The following is a 22,235-nucleotide window of genomic DNA, read 5'->3' as shown; positions in this document are numbered from 1 at the left end:
TTTATACCCTGACTGGAGTCACATGGGACTTCAGAGATGGACGGAAGAGGTGAGGAGACACTCATAAGGCAGAGTGAAAACACAACAGGCCATTTTTATTGGTTCAGCAAGTTCAGTCCCCCTAGGGTCTCCCCTGGGTTAGGGAGATCCTGGTCCTGAGAGTTTGGGGCACCCACATATGGGAGTGGACGCTGGGCTGAGTCCAGAGATGAGGGCAGCTCTTCAGAAGCGCTGGGTAGGAATGGGAAAAGCAGAACTCACATCAGGGCAGCAACAGGCTGGAAGCTCCTGGCTCCACTTCTAAGCTGGCTTCAGGAATCTTTTCTCTTGACCTGAGGAAGAGAAGGTGTGAGGGTTACAAGGAGCCAGGAGTGCTGGGGACCGAGAGGAGGTAGGGTGTCCCACTGACAAGACAAACAGCAGGTCTCCTCCCAACACCCATCCACTGGGTTTTCTGGTGACCCCAGTCTCTCCTCCCCGGCACGGCTCTCCCATTGTGATCACACAGGTGCAAGGTGTCTTCTGAGGCATGTGGGGGAACCCCTTCCTCCTCTCTGCCCACCTCTGGTCCTGGGGGGCCTCTATGTTCCTAGGTCTGTGTTGCTGCATTTCAAGTGTCACCTCCCACCTGCCTGCCCCATCCTGGCCCCCTCCTCACCATGGCCATCAGCACCAAGGCGCTGACCAGCACAGCGTACAGGGTGGCCTTCCCCAGCAGGATCTCATAGAGGAGGGTGGCAGAGAGGACGCCTTGCTGATAAGACGCTGTTGGCAGGAAGCGAGAGCAGGTGGGTACCTGTGAGCAGGTATCTCTGGCCTCCACCCCCTTTACCAACGCCCACCCCAACCAGTGTCCATGGCTTCTCTGTCTCTGGTTCCAGAGCAATGACCATGGAGATGGAGACAAAGAAGCAGAGGGCTACTCACCGGAGGTGACACCACAGTCTGCAAGAAAAAAGGGGGAGGAAAACGGATGAGAGACTGCATCTTCTAAACCCGATTCAAAACTAAGTCAATCTTTTAGTCAGCACTGACCCCCAGGCTCAGAGCAGCCTCTGATCAGAGTCCCAGCACTGCCTGTACCAATGTGGCCACAGCATCCTCAGAGTCATGGGAGGAGGCAGCACTGAAGGGGGTGGGGACCCACCCCTGAGACCCTGAGCTGTGCAGGCGGGCAGGGAGGGGACCCACCAGCACCGCTGAGTTGGAGGAGGATCTGGACCTGGGGGAGGACTCAGCCCGAGGAGGTGCCCTGTCCACCCTTTGGTGGGCTCCCCCGACCCCTCACTCTGTGTCCAGCATGCCCGCTCCTCTCCCTGGATCTCTCCTCTGTCGGCTCTGACTCCCCCCCGGCCGGCTCACCTGCTCTGCCCCAGGCCTCGGCGCTGATGTTCTGGGTGATGGGCTTGGCCCTGTCCTCGTCCGTGAGCCCGTGGAACTGGACTTGGCAGCGGAAGTGGTTGCGGGGGTTGTGCCAGAAGGCGGCGGTCACTCTCAGCCGGCTGCTCAGACAGTATCTGGAGTCCTCCCGCGTGGGGTCCTCCTTGTAGGGCTCAGGGTCCGTGCTGACCCCAGTGGTGACCTGCTTCCTGTTCACCCACCAGGTCAGCTCCACGTGGTCGGGGTAGAAGCCCGTGGCCAGGCACACGAGCGTGGCCTTCTGGGTCCGGTCGATCTCTGCTTCCGAGGGTTCGAACACAGCCACCTTGGGTGGGTGCACCCGGCTCAGATCGTCTGGAAGGACAGGGGTGGGGGCCAGGACCGGCCTGAGAGCTGGCTGGGCATAGGGGCTGTGTGTGTGTGTGTGTGTGTGTGTTTGTGAGTGTTTCTGTGTTTTTGTGTATGAGTATATGAGTGTGATTGCAGCCATGAAATTAAAAGACGCTTACACCTTGGAAGGAAAGTTATGACCAACCTAGATACCACATTAAAAAGCAGAGACATTACTTTGCCAACAAAGGTCCATCTAGTCAAGGCTATGGTTTTTCCAGTGGGCATGTATGGATGTGAGAGTTGGACTGTGAAGAGAGCTGAGCACCAAAAAATTGATGCTTTTGAACTGTGGTGTTGGAGAAGACTCTTGAGAGTCCCTTGGGCTGCAAGGAGATCCAACCAGTCCATCCTAAAGGAGATCAGTCCTGGGTGTTCATTGGAAGGACTGATGTTGAGCTGAAACTCCAATACTTTGGCCACCTCATGCGAAGATTTGACTCATTTGAAAAGACCCTGATGCTGGGAGGGATTGGGGGCAGGTGGAGAAGGGGAAGACAGAGGATGAGATGGCGGGATGGCATCACTGACTCAATGGACATGAGTTTGAGTAAACTCCAGGAGTTGGTGATGGACAGGGAGGCCTGGTGTGCTGCAATTCATGGGATCACAAAGAGTCGGACATGACTGAGCAACTGAACTGAACTGAACTGATGTGAGTGTGAGAAGGAAGGGAAGGGGGCCACAGGGTCATCCTAAAATAAAATCATGTAGCAGTATGGATACCCCGGTGGCTCAGAGGGAATCCGCCTGCCATTGCAGAAGACGTGGGTTCGATCCCTGAATTGGGAAGATCCCCTGGAGAAGGAAATGGCAACCCACTCCAGTGTTCTTGCCTGGGAAATCCCATGGATAGAGGAACCTGGTGGGCTACAGTCCATGGGGTCACCAAAGAGTCGGACACGACTGAGGGACTGAGCGTGCACGCAAGCAGTATGGCCTGCGTGTTTGGGGGGTCACCACCCCATGCCTCTGCGCTCAGTCTCTGCCTGCCTGTGCCCGTACTCACCCAGCCACAGGCCTGTCTCCTGTGTCTCCAGCCCCAACGGTGGCCTTACAAATGGCACCACCCAAACTCTGAGCAAATTCTCTTCTCTTACATTATGGTTTTGTTATTCAACATGAGAAGCTTACTTCTCTACTTCTCACCGTAATATATAGTAGTTATTTAAATAGAGCACCGGATGGAACATGAATAATAGAATTCAAAGCTTAGAAGTGGCTTTAGATAGTCTCTGGATGTCTCTGCATCATTTTTCCTGCTTGTGAAGGGAGAAGCCAACAGTGACTGTCCGCAGTGGGGGTGGGCATCACCTCATCTATGGATGCCAAAAGCCCTGTCCTCTGCTGGGAGTGAGTCTGAGCGGTTGGCCAGTAAGATGATTTGGGGATAAGGAAGTTATTTGACGGCTGTTTTTTATTTTTTCAGATGACAATGTACTAATGATATATTTTTGCATACTCATGTGAAGACAGCATTTGTCTTAGGGCGTACTCATCAGAATGCTGCTGCTGCTGCTAAGTCGCTTCAGTCGTGTCCGACTCTGTGTGACCCCATGGATGGCAGCCCATCAGGCTCCTCTGTCCATAGGATTCTCTAGGCAAGAACACTGGAGTGGATTGCCATTTCCTTCTCCAACCAGTTGGAATGGGAGGTTTTCTTTCTTTCCAGTGCTTCAGGTCAACCTAGCCATTCCTCTGCCTGCCGGTACCCCTGAGCTGCCTCGGCTCAGAGAGATCGCTGTCTCTCCTTGTTTTAAATTCAGGCATCTTCAACTTTCTTTGCCCCTTTGATTCCAGATGTTCTACTTATCCCTACTGGCTAGCTTCATAAATATGCATCTGAGGTCATCAGAGCAACTTCCACTCCCAGTTGTCTTGATCCAGCTAAGCCTCTGGTGTGTGGCATCCCGGAGGGCCCCAGGTGAAGGCATTCAAGTTAAAGCCCCTGCGGCCTTCTCATCTGACTGGCTTATTGCTTCTGGACCCTCTTGACACACATTTCATCTTGCTCTTTGCATTATACGGATTTTTTTGTTTGTTTCTGAACAATTCTGTTAAAAGGAAGACATCTCATTCTAAACAGATGTAGTTTAGCCTAGAAGATTAAAAAAAAAAAGTTCTGACACTTGCTATTTCCATGGATGTGACTTAACTTCAGGGCTGGCTTCATGGGGGTGTGAACCATGTAGTCCCCACTTAGAAGGCCTCCCTGCTTGATATAATGTGCTGGTGTCACCACTGTGAAATTCTAAATAATTTTTTAAACAAAAGCCTTAGGTGCTCATTTTGCGGTAGCCCTGGGCTTCTCTGGTGGCTCATTCGGTAAAGAATCTGCCTGCAATGCAGGAGATCTGGGTTCGATCCCTTGATCAGGGAGACCCCCTGGAGAAGGAAACAGCAACCCACTCCCGTCTTCTTGCCTGGAGAATTCCATGGACAGAGGAGCCTGGTGGGCTACAGTCCATGGGGTTGCCGAGTCAGACACGACTAAGTGACTAACACTTCACTTCACTTTCTGCCTTCCATCAGGCCCGGGGCCCTGTGCTGCACTTCGAACCTTGTGACTGTCCCTCTGTCCCAAGGGCTTTACTGGCAGACCGGAAATGAAATGGAAATCTCCTGACTTCTCTCTGTTGCACTGGTTCCATCAGGCTTTCTGCTCTTGGCCTGGTTCTTCACTCTCCTGCAAAGTCCCTGCCTCTGGGGTTCTACCAGCCCTCCAGGGGCATTACAGAATCGACTCCTCTGACCCCCTCACCCAGCAAACACTCAGCACTTACTGGAAAAATTACAGACGCATTTTTGAGCCATGTGATGTTGATGTGTTGGGCAGAAGGAAGCAGGACCTTCCTTACACGCTGAAGCACTGGCTACATGGCTCCACGATGAGGGTGAGTCAGTATCCCCTCCCTGTTTGTGAGTCCCCGTGGGTGGGCTCGCCCATGTGGGGGCACCTGTGTGTGTCCTGGTGAGCTTTGCTGGTGCGTGCTTGGATGTGGGCTGGAGAGCCTCAGACAGAACTCTGAAGTTTACCTGTGCTGTTCCCAGCTCACTTCTTACAGACAGCCAGCCCTCCTCCTCATGCTTATCCTGCCCCTCCATTGGCACTGGGTTCCCCCGATGTCCCAGTGACCGCCTAGAGGAGGGGCAGGGGGGAGACCACTGAATTACAACAGGTCTGCTAAATACTCTAGGATACTCCCCACGCAGCTACTCCTGCACTTCTCAGAGCAGTGTGAGCAGCAGGTCTTGTTGATGATTTTCAATCCGAGGGAAGGTTCCCACAGATTCACTTGCCCAGGGCTTGGGACCCAGGTGTACCTGTTCTGAGGTCTCCTGCTCTCCTCCACCCTGGCTGATCACAGGAAATCAGCTGTCACTGGGAACAAACACTTCAAACTGAGCCCCACTGGTTCCACCCTAACCAGTCTAACTACAGACACGCTTGCTGTTATCATATCATCCAGTAAATGCAACAGTATCGAGGGGTCGTTCCCCTCTGGAAGCTCAGTGCTTCCATCACCAGGTGACACTGAAGATCCCTTTCCAGCGCTAAGATCCCCTTGGGAATGTTCCCGGCCTCAGAAGAAAAAATATGTCTATTTGAATATATGCCCTGCACCATCTGGCTGTTTAACCTCAAAGACTGGTGTGAGGAGGGAGATTTCAGGCTCGGGGCGGGGGATGGTGGTGGTGAGGGGGTTCCACATGATGAGTAAATGCACCCAGTGGCCCAGGTTCCCACCCAGCCCGTGTGTGCTGTACACACAGCCTGGCTGGCAGGGGTCTGGACTTAGGCAGAAAGGAAGAGGTTGGAAACCTAAATTTAAATCCAAACTTCCAAACAGTAAATCGACAAACCCCACCTGTTTGGATTCTTTCCCTCACTGCCTGGTCCTTTCGAGTCTCTGTTCTACTTTCCTCCATCATCCTTTTCCTCCTGGGTCAGGAGTGGAAGCCTGCATCTCCTCCTGCCTGGAGCCAGCTCTGCAGGGGGCCCACCCTCCTGGACTCATTCCTGCTTGTTCCTGCAAGCTCTTTCCCCTCCCCCCACCCCACCCCCCCCAGCTCATTTTTCCCTTTGTGGCTGTTACACCCACGTCTACACTTCCCTCAGCCCAGATCGCCCTCCTCAGTCTTTTTCTCCAATCAAGCAGCTCTCAGAGTCCTAATAAATTCTGTTTTTCGCCATGGCTCACCAGGTCCCTAGTATCTCAGGGAAAAAACAAAAAAGACCAAAGCCCCTCCACCCCCCTTGCCCTACCTCTCTGTTCCAGGACTATGAGAACCCCAGTCCTGGCCCCTCATCCCTTGCAGAGCTGACTCTACAGGTGGACAACGTGGCCACACACTCCAGCCCACCCCCCCCCCCCCCCCCGATCTCCGGGGACAAGAGAGGCCGCGAAGAGAAGGCAGGGAGGCGTTCAGATCTCACCCGTGACCGTGAGCCTGGTGCCGGCGCCAAAATACCGCTCTCTGGCTCACAGAGTCGCAGTCCCGCAAGCAAACCCCTCAGAGCGTAGCAGCTCGCCCTCCGGGGACCCAGAGCCCCGCTCCAGCGCAGGGAGGGGACCAAGTGCCCGGAGCCGACCCACCCTGACTCTGCCGCCCGCGGCCAGCGCGCCGACACTCACCCACCGCGGTCGGCGCTCCGCCGGCCCCGGAGGTCAGGGCTGCACCGGGGCGCCCCACAAAGAAACCGAGGCGCGCCGCCCGCACTCACCTAGCACCAGGAGCCGCGTGCCCGGCCCGAAGTACTGCGTCTCTGAGTCACGGCCCCCCAGCCCCGCGCAAAAACCCGCCGCCCATCCCTCGGGTCTCCGGGGTCGTCCCAGCTCACCTAACACCAACAGCCGGGTGCCCGCGCCGAAGTACTGAGTGCTTTGGCTCACAGCCCCGGGACTCAGGACAAAAACCAGCGCTGCCCTTCTCTGATGCCCCGACTCAGCCCAGGTCCCCGCCGACCCTGAGCGCAGCCCAGAAGGGAGATGGGCAGCCGACTGCCTCTCCGCATCCCTCCCTAGGGAACACTCAGGGACCCCAGATGCCCTCCTTACCCAGCACAGTCAGCTTGGAACCAGCTCCAAAGTACAGTTGCGCGGCGTTCACACATCCCTGGGGACCCAGGAGCAAACTTTGCTTCTCGGAGAACAGCCCGGGAGGCTCCAGCGCCCACTCCCCCAAACCCTGGCTTTGAGGCGGGGGGATCATCTAACCTGGGCATTCCACCCTCCTTCCCTCTGGAGAAGCATTCTTACCTAGCACAGTGAGCCTGGTCCCTGGCCCGAAGTGCTGCTCCCCATAGGAGCACAGTGGGAAGGGGCTGCCAAGAATTCCTCCCTCTCCCCCTCCTCCCCTGGAACAGTCTGGGGCCACCCTCCTTCTCCTCCCTGGATTCTCTCCCCCTCGACCTACCTCCAGAACTAGTGGACAAGTGGTCTGGACATGAGGTCATCCCCAATTTTGCAGAGAATGAGCTTGACTTGGGGGCTGACATGGTGGTGAAATTGGAAGGGGCACTAGGGGTGGAGGTTTTGCTGGACTGGGAAGTGTTTCAGGCTAGACCCTGCCTCTTATTACTTCTGTGGCCTGAAACCTCCCTGGCCTTAGTTTCTCCATCTGAAAAATGGGGTAATATCTTCCCCAGGGGGTTGTTGTGAGTGCTTAACAAATAACACAGCTTCAAGTACTTTGTCCAAGGTCAAGTTTTGTGAAGATCCCATTCTGACGGCTTGATTTTTCACATTCCTGGGAAGCTGAGTGTGGAGCAGGGAGAGGCAGAGGTGATCAGAGTCCAGGTCCCTGTGAGACCACAGAGGGACCCGCTCCAGGGACTTCTCCCAGCCACTCTCCCCATCTTGAGCTGGGGGCTAGCTTCCGGGTGAGCTGCGTGGGTCTATTTTCTGAGGCAGGGCTTTTTGTAAAAGCACTTCCTCTATCTGAATCATCGTGCCCACCCCCCCAGTCCCACGATGTTACACTGTGATACAAAAAAGTCCTCTCCCCTGGTGCCCCTCCTCCAGCTACTGGGCAGAGGCCGGAAGTGCAGGTGGCAGAGCCTGGTCTGACTGATGGGGTGAGAGCAGACAGACTCAGGGTACACGGGGGGGAGGGGGGGGGCGGGAGGGGCTTGGGGAAAGGGGGGGTGCTAGTGGTGGGGGAGGGGGGCAGGCAGGCCCCTCCTGGAACAGATGCCACCCTGAGGAGCTCTGTTGTGTCATCAGGGCTCCCCTCTGGGACTCTCTGTGCCCACCTGTGCAGACGGGCATTTATAGAGAGGTGGGTGGGAGGACCATCCACAGAGCAGGTGATGTCAGCTCAGGGCGGGAGGACTCACAGCTCTGCACTTGCTTCCTGGATGGACTCATCTCCCTTCACTAGGGCACAGATGTTTACTGCACGTCTACTGCATGCCTGCCTCATGCTGCAAGGATAGAGTCCACCCTCAGATCGGGAAGCCCCAACCTGCCTTTACAGACTTGTGACTGCCATCTCTGAACCTCACAGCCAGCTGAGTGCAAGGACCTGAGTGCTGAGTGCAAGGTCCCTGACCCTGTAGTTTCCTATCCCATTTATACATCTGACTCTCATGACCTCTCTCCCACTTGAATAACTGAGACCAACTCTTCCTGTGGAGAGTCTGCCACCTTCCCAGACTCCCTGATGGTCCCAGTCAGAAACTGAGTGCTAGCCTCCGCCTCCATTATAGTAACTCACATTGCTTGTATATTGACTGTTTCTATCCATGAATTATCCCCTAATGAAGAGGGAAGATTCTTTTTTTAAAATATAAATTTATTTATTTTAATTGGAGGCTAATTACTTTACAATATTGTAGTGGCTTTGCCATACATTGACATGAATCAGCCATGGGTGTACATGTGTTCCCCATCCTGAACCCCCCTCTCACCTCCCGCTCCATCCCATCCCTCCGGGTCATCCCAGTGCACCAGCCCTGAGCACCCTGTCTCATGCATCGAACCTGGACTGGCGATTAGTTTCACATGTGATAATTTACATGCTTCAATGCCATTCTCCCATATCATCCCACTCTCGCCCTCTCCCACAGAGTCCAAAAGACTGTTCTGTACATCTGTGTCTCTTTTGCTGTCTCACATACAGGGTTATCGTTACCATCTTTCTAAATTCCATATATATGCGTTAGTATAGTATATTGGTGTTTTTCTTTCTGGCTTACTTCACTCTGTATAATAGGCTTGGGAAGATTCTTGAGGACTGTGACTTGGATGTCTTTATTTTCTTGGAGGTTAATAGCAAACATTGCAATGACATATGCTTAGCAAGTGGTTGGCTATTCGCATTCATATGTATTCACAGATGTGTGTATATGCATGTGGTTGTATATGAGGCACCCATGTTAGAATGCACACGTGTATTGCAATAGAGAAGGCTGTGTGCTGCGGGGCTGGGAGGGAGAGGGTTGCTGTCTGTTTCAGGCAGGCCTTAGGGTGATATCTGCTCCTGAATTGGGTCACTGTGGGTGAACTCACTGATTCATTCATTGATTCCAAGATAATTTAATGGAAGCGTACACTGAACACGGGGTTCCCTCGTGGCTCAGATGGTCAAGAATCTGCCTGCAATGCAGGAGACCTGGGTTCCGTCCCTGGGTCAGGAAGATCCCCTGGGAATGGGAATGGCCATCCACTCCAGTATTCTTGCCTGCAAAATCCCATGGACAGAGGAGCCTGGCAGTCTGCAGTCCATGGAGTAGCAAAGACTGAGCAACTAACACACACACGCTGAACCAAGGTACTATGCCACATCTCAAGGCTACTGAAATAAAACACAACTTTGCCATCATGGAGTGACCTTCAAGTGGGGGTGTCAGACAAGAAAAGGGGTAGCTTCCATCAAGTGTCAGTGGTAGGAAGGAGGTGGGCACAGGGCATTGTGGTAGCAAAATGCGTGGTGCATTTCATCCAACATCATGGGGGTGGTGTAAGAGGCATAGAAGCTCCTTATAGGAGAAGATATCACTGGTAAATCTTCAGGGATCAGTAGGAGCTTACATATTTGTCATTCCAGGTAGAGGAGTGCAAGATGATCTGCAAGCCAGTGGCTCATGGGGTTCAGGGTGACAGGAGTGAGGGTGAGTGTAGACAAGGAGACGAAGGACAACGGTGGTTCTTTTATGCCGTTTTGAGAGCTTTGGGTTAGGCCACCATGGTGACCATGTGACAATAAAGACCTTTGGAAGGATTTCTAGAAATAGCAAGAGGGCTGATCCTTGGTTTTAGGGAACTTTATTTTCCATCCTCCGAGGACTCATCAGGGGACATTTTCACATCTACTTAATTCGCTTGAGTGAAATTGATAACTGGCTTTATAACTTAACCTAGAAGACACATTTGCTACTGAAAACAGAGTCCCAAGTCAGTGGCTTTTCTTCTCTCCTGGAAACACTCCTTGGTGGTGAAGGCAGCTGAGTTGTGAGTGCCCTCAGGGAAACTGATATGTGACACAAGTGACTTTGGGCTGTGTTGGTCATGGGGTCATGACCACTTGGCAGGTAGACACACCTGTGCAGGTCAGCTCTACCTCAGGGCACCTTTGATTAAGTAGGACAGAAAATTCCCACAGTTAACATCAGCATTCTTCTAGACGGTTCCAGAGTAAGCCTCTCCGTTCACCATTCTCCCCCTTCCACATGTTCCTTCCTTCACACCCCCTTCCTGACAAGAAGGAGCAGTGCCAATCACAGGCTGGGCCCCTCACACCTCCTACCTGAAAGAACTGTACTTAACTTGAATATCTCTTGTTTATACCCTGACTGGAGTCACATGGGACTTCAGAGATGGACGGAAGAGGTGAGGAGACACTCATAAGGCAGAGTGAAAACACAACAGGCCATTTTTATTGGTTCAGCAAGTTCAGTCCCCCTAGGGTCTCCCCTGGGTTAGGGAGATCCTGGTCCTGAGAGTTTGGGGCACCCACACATGGGAGTGGACGCTGGGCTGAGTCCAGAGATGAGGGCAGCTCTTCAGAAGCGCTGGGTAGGAATGGGAAAAGCAGAACTCACATCAGGGCAGCAACAGGCTGGAAGCTCCTGGCTCCACTTCTAAGCTGGCTTCAGGAATCTTTTCTCTTGACCTGAGGAAGAGAAGGTGTGAGGGTTACAAGGAGCCAGGAGTGCTGGGGACCGAGAGGAGGTAGGGTGTCCCACTGACAAGACAAACAGCAGGTCTCCTCCCAACACCCATCCACTGGGTTTTCTGGTGACCCCAGTCTCTCCTCCCTGGCACGGCTCTCCCATTGTGATCACACAGGTGCAAGGTGTCTTCTGAGGCCTGTGGGGGAACCCCTTCCTCCTCTCTGCCCACCTCTGGTCCTGGGGGGCCTCTATGTTCCTAGGTCTGTGTTGCTGCATTTCAAGTGTCACCTCCCACCTGCCTGCCCCATCCTGGCCCCCTCCTCACCATGGCCATCAGCACCAGGGCGCTGACCAGCACCGCGTACAGGGTGGCCTTCCCCAGCAGGATCTCATAGAGGAGGGTGGCAGACAGGACGCCTTGCTGATAAGACGCTGTTGGCAGGAAGCGAGAGCAGGTGGGTACCTGTGAGCAGGTATCTCTGGCCTCCTTCCCTCATAGCCCCCACCAGGGTCCATGGGTTCAGCATTCTCTGATTCCAGAGCAAAGATAATAGGAGATGGAGACATAGGAGGAGAAGGCCACTTACCAGAGGTGACACCACAGTCTGCAAGAAAAAAGGGGGAGGGAAATGGATGAGAGACTGCATCTTCTAAAGCACATTCAAAGCTAAGCCAGCCTTCCTCAGTCCAATAGCTGGCAAGATGCTACATCTTGGAAACAACCACGTGACCTTGGGAGTGGATCCTGCCCCAGCTGAGCCTTCCGAGAAGACTCCAGCTTTGGCTGACATCTGATTGTAGCATCTTGAAATAAACGAGCCAGCTAAGCTATGCCCAGATTCCTGATGCATTAAAACCAGGCAATAATAAATATGTGGTATTTTGAGATGCTTAAAACAAAACAAATAGATGAAGAAGACTTACTAAGTTAGCTTTTAGTCAGCACCGGCCCCCAGGCTCAGAGCAGCCTCTGATCAGAGTCCCAGCACTGCCTGTACCAATGTGGCCACAGCATCCTCAGAGTCATGGGAGGAGGCAGCACTGAAGGGGATGGGGACCCACCCCTGAGACCCTGAGCTGTGCAGGCGGGCAGGGAGGGGACCCACCAGCACCGCTGAGTTGGAGGAGGATCTGGACCTGGGGGAGGACTCAGCCCGAGGAGGTGCCCTGTCCACCCTTTGGTGGGCTCCCCCGACCCCTCACTCTGTGTCCAGCATGCCCGCTCCTCTCCCTGGATCTCTCCTCTGTCGGCTCTGACTCCCCCCCGGCCGGCTCACCTGCTCTGCCCCAGGCCTCGGCGCTGATGTTCTGGGTGACGGGCTTGGCCCTGTCCTGCTCCCACTCGTCCTTCTCCGTGAGCCCGTGGAACTGGACTTGGCAGCGGAAGTGGTTGCGGGGGTTGTGCCAGAAGGTGGCGGTCACTCTCAGCCGGCTGCTCAGACAGTATCTGGAGTCCTCCCGCGTGGGGTCCTCCTTGTAGGGCTCAGGGTCCGTGCTGACCCCAGTGGTGACCTGCTTCCTGTTCACCCACCAGGTCAGCTCCACGTGGTCGGGGTAGAAGCCCGTGGCCAGGCACACGAGCGTGGCCTTCTGGGTCCGGTCGATCTCTGCTTCCGAGGGTTCGAACACAGCCACCTTGGGCGGGTGCACCCGGCTGAGATCATCTGGAAGGACAGGGGTGGGGGCCAGGACCGGCCTGAGAGCTGGCTGGACGTAGGGGCTGTGTGTGTGTGAATTGAAGGGAGCAAGGAACGTGGCCACAGCATCATCATAAAATTATGTAGCAGGAGGTCCTGTTTGTTTAGGGGTCACCATCCCAATCTTCTGCCATTAGTCACCCTCAGCTTTGCCCCTTCTTTCTTGGTTACCCCATGATACACACTACTGACTGCCTTCTGCCTCTCCCTGAGGTGGCATCATATCCTGAGTTTCTTAGCTTTGTTTGAAATGTCTTATTCTTGCAGTCATGTAGGATGATCCATGAAGTGAGTATATCTGTTTTCTTCCTAGTTTGAATCCCTCTTTGGTGCCTGACTTTCTAATTTTCAGACCTGGAAGTAATTATAGGAGAGCTGAATAAGCCTGGATTTTGAGGCAGAAGATTCCTCCAAACAACATGACCTGGAGACCAGACTGACTGCGTCTAATAATTATTTTTCTGTTTTTGCAGGGTATATGTGTTTACATGTTTGAGCAATAACACATATTAATTAGAGTTAGCCATTCTTCCCTGGGATTTCCTAGGTGGCTCAGTGGTAAAGAACCTGCCTGCCAACGCAGGAGACATAAGAGACGTGAATTGATCCCTGAGTGAGGAAGATCCCCTGCAGAAGGAAATGGCGACCCACTCCAGTATTCTTGCCTGGAGAGTCTCATGGACAGAGGAGCCTGGCAGGCTACAGTCCATAGGGTTACATAGAGTTGGACACGACTGAAGTGACTTAGCATGCATACATTTTCTTCCCTAGAAAAGACACTTTTCTCTTTGCAGCTGACATGCTTTTCTCTATATTATACTGACCCCACCTTTTGTTTTGATTTTACATGTAACCTGCTTTGTGAAGCCTATGTGCCTTGGGCTATTATCCTATCTGATGTTTCAAACTGACTCCTACACAGGCGCTGGAGTGTGTGGGAGCTTGCCCAGGATGGCTGGAACCCCACAAAAGAAACTGTTCTGAGGTTGAACCCTATCTTATTCCTTATTTCCAAACCTCCCCACCGACTTTGGAATCCTAGTTCCAGTCACGCATTATATTCAAAGCAGCAAAAGCGATGAAATGAACAAACCCCAAGGCCCGAAGGCCAGTTCATCAGAGGGTTCCAGGCCCTTTCACATGCCTGACAGATGGGAGAGAATTTCTGAAATTGTTGGAAGGCAGGCCCTCGTGTGAGGACGTGGAGGGTTAAAGTAAAATCAAAAAACACATCCACCTTTCAAGCACCCTCTGTGTTGCCAAAATGCACTGAGACCTCTGTTTAGCTCTGTTCTGGGAGTGAGTTTGTGGAGCAGTAATGTGGCAAACCCAGATGTCTCCACTTTATCCAAGTTCAGGGAATGATTCTATTGAGAAAATTGAGCCCCGGTTTGGAAAAAGACAGTCTGTGACACAGTGAGGATAAACAGGAATGAAAGGGATGGCTGCATCCTCTGAGTCCTCTACAAAGGATTTGCACATGATTTGTTGTTCAGTCATGTCTGACTCTTTGTGACCCCACAGACTGCAGCATGCCAGGCTTCCCTGTCCTTCGCTCTCTCCCAGAGTTTGCTCAGACTGATGTCCATTGAGTCAGTCAGTGATGCCATCCAACCATCTCATCCTCTGTCATCCCCTTCTCCTCCTGCCATAAGGATTTACTCCCTTACAATTTCAGAACTCCAAGAGACCACCGTTGTCATCTCTGTTTTATATTTACATCTCAGAGGGCCCAAGGCAGTTTAGGTCACTTTGCACATTGCCCGAGAGCCCCTCTTCCCCCAGAACTCACGCATTTTGAATCCCGATGATCTGTACTCTCCAATTTCCATCACGCTCCCTGGCACGTGCTTCCATCTGCAGGGCAAAGCCTGCCCCAGCTGACCGGTCTGGTGGGAGTTCAGTGGCCCATTCCTCCAGCCGTGTCTACAACTCCAGCCCAGAACCCACCTCACCTTTTGCCCTGCTCCTGCCTCCTGCCGGCTTCTTCCTGAGGCTGGTAATGGTGTGTTAGTATTTACTCAGGAGCCACTGACTCTATTATCTCAGCGCAGATCCTGAGGTTTGACACAATGGGGCCTCCAACCTATTTCTCCTCCTTCTACCTTGCCTCTTGCGAAAAGGGTGTAAGTTTCCAGTTGTAACAGCTTGTTCAGACTTACCTTCTCTGACCCCCCACCAAACGCAGTGCTCCCCAGGGACACTCCTGCAAGCTCAAGTGATGCTGTGACCTGGACCTCTGCCCTCGGGTTCAGGAGCCCCCCTCAGACCAACTCAGTCTCCCCAAGCTGTTCCCCCACCGCCTCCTGGTCTCTTAAACCAGCTCAGGCCGACACACGTGGCTCTTGGAGACTGGTGGGGACAGAGAAAGGATGAAGGACAGACAAGGATAGACCAAGGACGGGGAAAGCAAGGACAGGGTTCTGAGCTGGAGGCAGGTGCTGGGGGTAGGTTTTAACATAGAAGACAGAGCTCTTTGCCAAAAGGGGGTCAACAGTGCAGGATCAGAGTTAGAATGGGGGTGGGAATGGAGATGATCAGATAAGAAAGGGAAAGCAAAACAGCACACCTGCCAAAACAGGAGCCACGAGAGGCGTCCCGGAGGACGAGAAGAAAAGTGAGACAAGCCTGGAGACAGGCACAGCTCCTTGGAGCCCTGGGCCGGGGAGCCGCATCAGACGCAGTGCCGCAAGCTGGAGGTGCTCCCTCGGGAGGGAAAGGTGGGTCTGACCCCCCACGCCCCTGCACCCCACTCCCCGCCCGATACCTGTCACGGTGAGCCTGGTGCCGATCCCAAAGTGGAGGGGCGAATTATAGGCCCACAGCTGCAGGTGACTGTGGCAAAACCCCCGGAAACCTCAGGCAGGGCAAAAGTCTTAGCTCCTCGAGAGCGGGAATGGCCATTTTTCTCCTGCCTGGGTTCATGGCGCTGGACCAAAGGGATGCCACTAGAAGAAAGGCCTAGGCACACTCAACGGGGGAAAGAGAAAGAAACTTAGGAGCAGCCGATCCACGCAAGTAAGAAGGAGGGGGGAGCTTAGAAGAGTGAGGAGGCAGCTTGTGGTTGGAAGACTCAGAGGAGAAACAGAGGCATCAACCAAGCTGCCTCTAAAGCAAGGACAGGGGGCTTCCCTGGTGACCCAGGGGCTAAGAGTCCGCCTGACATAAGTTTGATCCCTGGTCGGGGAAGATCCCCTATGCTGCGGGGCAACTAAACCTGTGCACCACAGCCGCTGAGCCCAAATGCCTAGAGCGGGGGCTCCACGAGGAGAGACGCCACCGCAATGAGAAGCCCGCGCACCACAGCGAGAGGGTAGCCCCTGCTGTCCGCAACTAGGGAAAAGCCCGCATAGCAACAAAGACCCAGCACAGCCACGAGTAAATAAGATTAATATTAAAAAATAAATACAGAGATGGCAGCCCCAGCTCCTCGGAAGCCCCACGGGGATCAGAGTTTAGTCGACCCCTTCCATCAGGGCAGAGAGGAGAGACAGACACTCCGGTCCCAGAGACAGCGACCCTACATCCCGGGTCCTGCATCTTACCCAGGACGGTGAGCCGGGTCCCATGTCCAAAGTGCTGCGCCCGGTTGCTCCACAGCACAACGCGGGTGTGGCAAACCCCAGAGTGGCTGGTAACATAGGGCCCTTCCTTCCAGAGACGACCTTCCCCCCAGCACTTCTGGGGGTTCCAGCACCTTCTCCGCTCACCCCTACCCTCAGCCTGTTCTCCGCCGTGTTCTCAGTCCCGGCCTTCTCTAAGGGGAACTTCTAGAACTCCAGCCTCACAGCACACCATCCCCAGGGAAGACCTGTACTCACCCAAGACAGAAAGCTTCGTCCCGTTGCCGAAATAGAGTTTTTCATTAGTCACACAACCCTGAAGCCTGGTAGGGAAACTCGCCTGCACCTCCCAACCCTTCCTCCCCCGGTCCACCTGCAGCTTTCCTGTTCCTTTCCTCAGCAGAACTGTAACTCCCGGAGGTGGAGGGGGTTGACATCTGTACAGTGTGTGACTCCCCACCTGCCTCTCCTGTGTCCATCTCCTTTCTGCGTGAAGGAGAAAAATGGCAGGACTGACAACTCCAAGGCCAGAGGTTCTCCCATCTACCATGGCTTCGATGGGCATCCCCCAAGGAGACAGGAAAAGGACAAGGTGACCCCTTTCTAATTGAGATTACTTGCCTCCCGATAGGGAAACCAGCCTTAGCCGAGCCCGCCCATGACATTACTGGAGATGGAGGCTGCCCGCCTCATCAAGACAAGAACTCACCAAGACAGAAATTCAGATCATTCTGATAAACACATGCTTTAACCTAGGCACCCAAGACAGAGGCTCCATCTGGACTCTGCCCCTCCCTGCAGGTTCCCAGCCCTCCAGTCCTGGCTGGTTTACTTACAACAGCAAGCCTTCTTCCCTCCACCCCCGAAAAGTAGAAGTCTCCAAAGTCAAGCCTCCAGGATTCACTTTAAAACCTCCCCTCCTCTGCTGAGCTCAGCGGGGATTCGGGAAGAGGCTGGGGCGTTCAAAGATCTCTTCTCTCCCAAAGACACCAGCCCCCTTCAAACACCCCTCATAGCCTTCCAGAGCTTTCCAGGGCCCCAGGACCCCGGGAGCTGGGTCATCCCTTTCTTCCCACGTTTCCTGGGAGGAGGTGCTCCCTCACGGTACCCACCTGGAGACCCCGGCCTTACCTACAACCGTCAGCTTGGTCCCTGGGCCGAAGTGATAGTCATAGCACATTAGAACGCAGCCACCCTACAACGCACACCTGGGACCCGCCCTCCCGGCCGAGGGGCCAGCAAAGACCTGGACTGTGTCTTACCTACAACCGCGAGCCTGGTGCCTTTTCCAAAGAAAACCTCAGTGTTCACACAGTGAAGCGGAGCAAGGAGGAAAGCAATTTGAGGCGGGCAGAGTGGACAGGGTCTGGTTGGTGTCTGGTGGACCTTGGGACTAGGAGGTCTCTCCTGTGCTTTATGGATATTGCACGAGAGAATATTTTTGAGTCTTAACTCTTGGGGCCACGGAACATGGGCAGAGTCCATCCACAAGGCCCTGAGCCCCTGTTTTGATTCTTCCTGAGGGTCCGTCACAGGGATGTGGCCTGGGGAGGCGGGTAGGGTCCCAGACACCCATGAGCATCCATGGGTGGGTGCTGGCATAGTGCTGACTTCTTGTTTCATAGAGCGGGTCACCTCCCATGAACCTTCCCATTGACCTTGCCCTGAGAGCAAGGGCAGGTAGTGAGGGGTGGGATAAAGGGTCTCCCTGAGTCCTTCATCCATGAGGCCACAGATCTTACATCTGGTCTTTCTGCCTGGAAGCTTCAGCTCTGATCCAGACCTGTCCTGCTCCGTGGTTTTGGCTTGACAGGTAAATGGTGGGGGGAGGTGGAGGCCTTCTGACCCAAGCCACCCTTGGGCCAGTGATCCAGGAGGAGAGTGAAAGTTGATGGGCACTGGGACAGGCAGAAAGGTTTTTGTAAAGGATTCCCATAGGGTTGAATCACCGTGGCCCCCCTGTCCCCACAACGTTACAGCTTTATACAAAAACGGCCCCTCCCATGGGCCCACCCCTCGGAGAGGGAGTCTGGGAGGAACCACCAGAGCGCTGGCCCTCTGAGGGCATTGGAGGGCGAGGAGGTGACATCAGCAGTCCCGGTGCGTGGTGCGGGGTAGGGGGCGGGTACGGACAAGGCCAGGGGGCTCCCTCCTCACCTCGTGCCCTTTCTTCAGGACCTTCTCGGATCCTCCGAGCTGTGTGCCTTTGTGTCAGGGCTGGTTTCCCCGGTATCCGCCCCTCTGCAAGCTGTCGTCATAGGAGCAGCCCCTTTCATCCCTGGCTTGCCCCTGACGCCAGGCACCCAGAGCTCACACCTTTTATCAGAGAATGGGGTCCCGCAGGACCCAGACTCTGCCCCTTCGGCCTAACTCTGAACCTCCAGGGTGGCCCAGAGAACAGGCCACCACCGGGTACACAGAGGTAGAGCTTTTCCAGGGATAAAGTCATAGCTGAGAGCTGTATTTCTTTTCTTTTTTTGCATTCTCTTTAAAAACATTTTTTTTAACTGGAGGATAATTGCTTGACACTGTCATGTTAGTTTCTGCTGAATAGCAACGTGAATCAGCAGTAGCTCAGCTCGAGGCTCTGCGATGACCTTGAGGGGGCGACGGGAGTGGTGGGAGAGCTGTATTTCTAACCAGTGTGAGGTGAGGGGGGAGCCACGTGTGTCGTCAGCTGCCTCCTTCTCATTGCGGACTTCAGACATCAGGGTTCAGTAAAGGGCTTTCAGATAAACAGAGGCGGAGAACTAGGTGAATACAGCCTCGGAAACGTTTAAATACAATCGCCTGGCCACACGATCATAGTCAAGGTCTTCTTCCTCTTTTCCCTAAAGGGCAGAAACATTTTAAACTTTTGCCAGATATTTGATTTTCCCTGCACAAGATGACCTTGAAATTGAAACTCCAGTTGAGTAGTCATGATCTCATTTCACTAGATGGCGCTTCCTTTTGTGGCCTTTCAGACTATGACTCAATGTCTAGAAGAAAAAAAGACAAACTTGACCACATAATGATAACACACTCGCAGGGGGAACATACACAGAATCAAAGATAAAAGACAATATGGGGAAAGCATTAGCAATTCTTATCATGAGGGCTGATCTCATGATGATGAACTTCTAGAAATCAATAAGAAAAGAATCCAGCAGTGCATTAAAAATGAGAAGGTTCAGAAGGAAAGATCCAAATGGTGCTTAACCGTAGGGGGAAAAAAAAGTCTTGAAATGATAAATACAAACTAAAAAGGCATTGAAATGTCAGTTTTCACCAATTTGATGATGTGAATAGTGGAAGACCATTCTATCAGCAGGCTTCCCAGGTGGCGCTAGTGGTAAAAGAACCCTCCTGCCAATGAAGGAAACGAAAGAGACGCAGGTTGGATCCTTGGATCCCTGGGTCAGATCCCCTGGAGGAGGGCATGCCAACCCACTCCAGTATTCTTGCCTGGAGAATCCCGAGGGCACAGGAGCCTGGTGGGCCTGTAGTCTATAGCGTCACAAGGAGTTGGACAGGACTGAAGCAACTTAGCACTCTCTGGCATGCTAAATAATACAACTCTTAATGGGAGCAACTTGTAACTATCTATAAATATTATGACACGACTTAGTGACTAATACCACCACCACCATAAAATACAAATGTTCTTACTTTGTCACCCAGAAATTCCACCTTTGGGAGTTTATCCTGTAATTACTTTTGCATACAAATAAAAACACGTATGTAAAATATTTGCATTATTTGGAATAGCAAATGATTGGGGAAAACTCAATTACCCATCAGTAAAGGATTGGGTAAATAAATTGTGACACATTCAGAAAACAGAATATTATTCAATACTAAAAATGAATGAAAATGCTTTATACTGCTACGGAGAGCTTTCTAATATATACTGTTAACTGGATTAAAAATAAGCGATAGAATAAAGTTTCTATATGCAACCTTTGTCTAACAAAGAGGAAAATAAGAATTATACTTCTGTGTGTTTGATGCTACATGAAGAAATACTGGAAGTTTACAAAAGAGATTACCTGTTAAGAATAAATGGAGGAGACAGAAACAGAGTGTAAGTAAAATTGACATTTCTCAATGTCAACTTTATAGTGTCGATTTTTGAGCCATAGATAGCGATTTTATTTTAAATGGATAATAGAGATATTATCTATTTTATGTTAAAGTAAAATGATAAAATTTTACAAGAAAAACAACAAAATACTACTTTAAGTGATACTTTGAAATCTATCGCTGTAAAAAAAAATACTTTTTTCATTTACAAAGTCATTTTTTTCAAAGAAGAACAGTTTATATAAGAAGATGTTTCATGGTACTGAATTTGCTGAATGAGTCTCCAGTCACCTAGGAGCCTGGTGAAAAACACATATTTCTGAGTAATCCCCAGGATGTTCAGCGTTCCAAGTCTCTAGGTTTATTAATTTGTATTTAAGTAAACAACTAGGCACAAAATTGCCCTGGGTATTTACCCTTTAGTAATTTACTCCCTAAGTTAGAGTTTCCTTTTGACCTGGGGACTCTCACGCCAACTTGAGCTTACAAAGAATACCACCCTGTCTTGATTCCACAACCACCTTTTGTTCTCATGGGGACTGTCTTAACTTTGTCACACTGTTAGTAGCTCAAGTGCCCACGAAGCTTTTTGTTTGGTGAAAGCAGTTTAGACAGGTAAGGCAGGTGCCACGTGAAGCCTTTCTTCATCTTCGACAGCAGGGGGCAGCCTTTCCTCATTTTTTTGTTCGACTTAACCAGCTGCACTCAGCGTAGCCACTTGAGGGGGCAAGAAGAATGTCATAGTGCTCAGAGGACCCAAGGGAAAGCTTGCTGGTTACCTGTGTGCCTTTCTCAAGGTGGGTGTTGGGAGGTAGGGAGGAGGCCCGCAGGCAATATCTATGTGTAGCTTTTTAAACCTTTTAAGCATGTGCATTGATTCTTTTTAACCCAAACTTCCTCTCCTAATTTCCCAGATGTAACTGACGTCTGAAGAGGCTAAAGGGTCCCCAAAAGTGGCAGGAGACAAGGAGAAAGGGCTGGAACCAGCACTCCGGCCTCCTCATTTACGATCCAGGACTCTCACAGGTGCTGCTCCGGAGCTCTGACGCCCTACTCCTGGGGCAGTCTCACCTCCAGGAGCCAGACTGAGGGCTCCCTCCCACACCCTCTGTTTAGAACCTTGGGCAAGTTACTGGATTGTTAAAAAACTCCAGTCTCCTTAACTGCCTGCAATGAAGGAGACTCGGGTTCCCTGGGTTGGGAAGATCCCTTTGAGAAGAGAATGGCTACCCACTCCAGTATTCCTGCCTGGAGATTTCCAGGGACAGACGAGCCTGGCGGGCTACCATCTATGAGGTCACAAAGAGTCAGACACGACTGAGCAACACTCCTTAACTTAAAATGGAAATGATGATGATAAAATAAGACCTACCTTATGGAGCTCTTGTGAGACATAAATAATACACCTAAAGGTTTATTGGATTTCCCAGGTGATGACAATGGTAAAGAACCTGCCTGCCAATGCAGGAAACGTTAAGAGACATGGGTTTGGTCCCTGGGTTGGGAAGATCCCCTGGAGAAGGGCATGGCAACCCACTTCAGTAGTCTTGCCTGGAGAATCCCATGGACAGAGGAGCCTGGCAGGCTATAATCCATGGGATCGCAAAGAGTTGGACACGACGAAGTGAGTTAGCATGCACACATGCAAATAGGTTTGTCATATGCCTGCATATAGTTAGTAAAGGTGTTGGTGACTACTGTTTTCACAGACAGTATTGGTCTAGGGCTCTCTCTACCACATTGGTTCTCAAGCTCTGACATCCATCAGGATGTCTTGGAAGTCTTATTAAAAGCAAGCTGCTGGGCTCCATCTAAGAATTTCTACTCAGTAGGTCTGGGGTGGAGTCTAAGAATTTGTGTTTCTCCTAAATTCCCAGGCGATTCTGGTCCTGCTGGTCCAGGGACCATACTTTGAGAACTGTTCTTCTAGAAGACCTTTTCTTCTAGCTCATACTTCATTCATTCAACCCCTGGCTGCCCATTATATCTCAGCTGTTGTTTAATCCGTAGACATACCAGGAT

The 22,235-nt window shown here is 52.2% G+C and overlaps 3 gene segments (V, D, J or C); all 3 read right to left on the bottom strand.

The window, feature by feature from the left end:
* The window catches only part of LOC122674684, a 141,760-nt gene that overhangs the window by 8,908 nt on the left and 110,617 nt on the right, over positions 1–22,235 (bottom strand).
* The window catches only part of LOC122674685, a 72,350-nt gene continuing 50,189 nt past the window's right edge, over positions 75–22,235 (bottom strand). The window contains 5 exon segments of the C gene segment in view: positions 75–332; positions 659–765; positions 928–945; positions 1,363–1,734; positions 6,831–6,879. Of these exon segments, the coding sequence occupies positions 312–332; positions 659–765; positions 928–945; positions 1,363–1,734; positions 6,831–6,879 (567 nt within the window).
* LOC122674690 lies at positions 10,630–14,725 on the bottom strand. The segment is given in 5 exon segments: positions 10,630–10,887; positions 11,214–11,320; positions 11,476–11,493; positions 12,166–12,552; positions 14,378–14,725. Coding segments are annotated over 5 exon segments (573 nt in total).

This window comes from Cervus elaphus, chromosome 18 (genome assembly GCF_910594005.1).
Source record: "Cervus elaphus chromosome 18, mCerEla1.1, whole genome shotgun sequence".
NCBI classification, from domain to species: Eukaryota; Metazoa; Chordata; class Mammalia; order Artiodactyla; family Cervidae; genus Cervus; species Cervus elaphus.
Note: the sequence above shows the minus strand (reverse complement) of the source record. Positions and strands in the feature narration are given on the sequence as shown.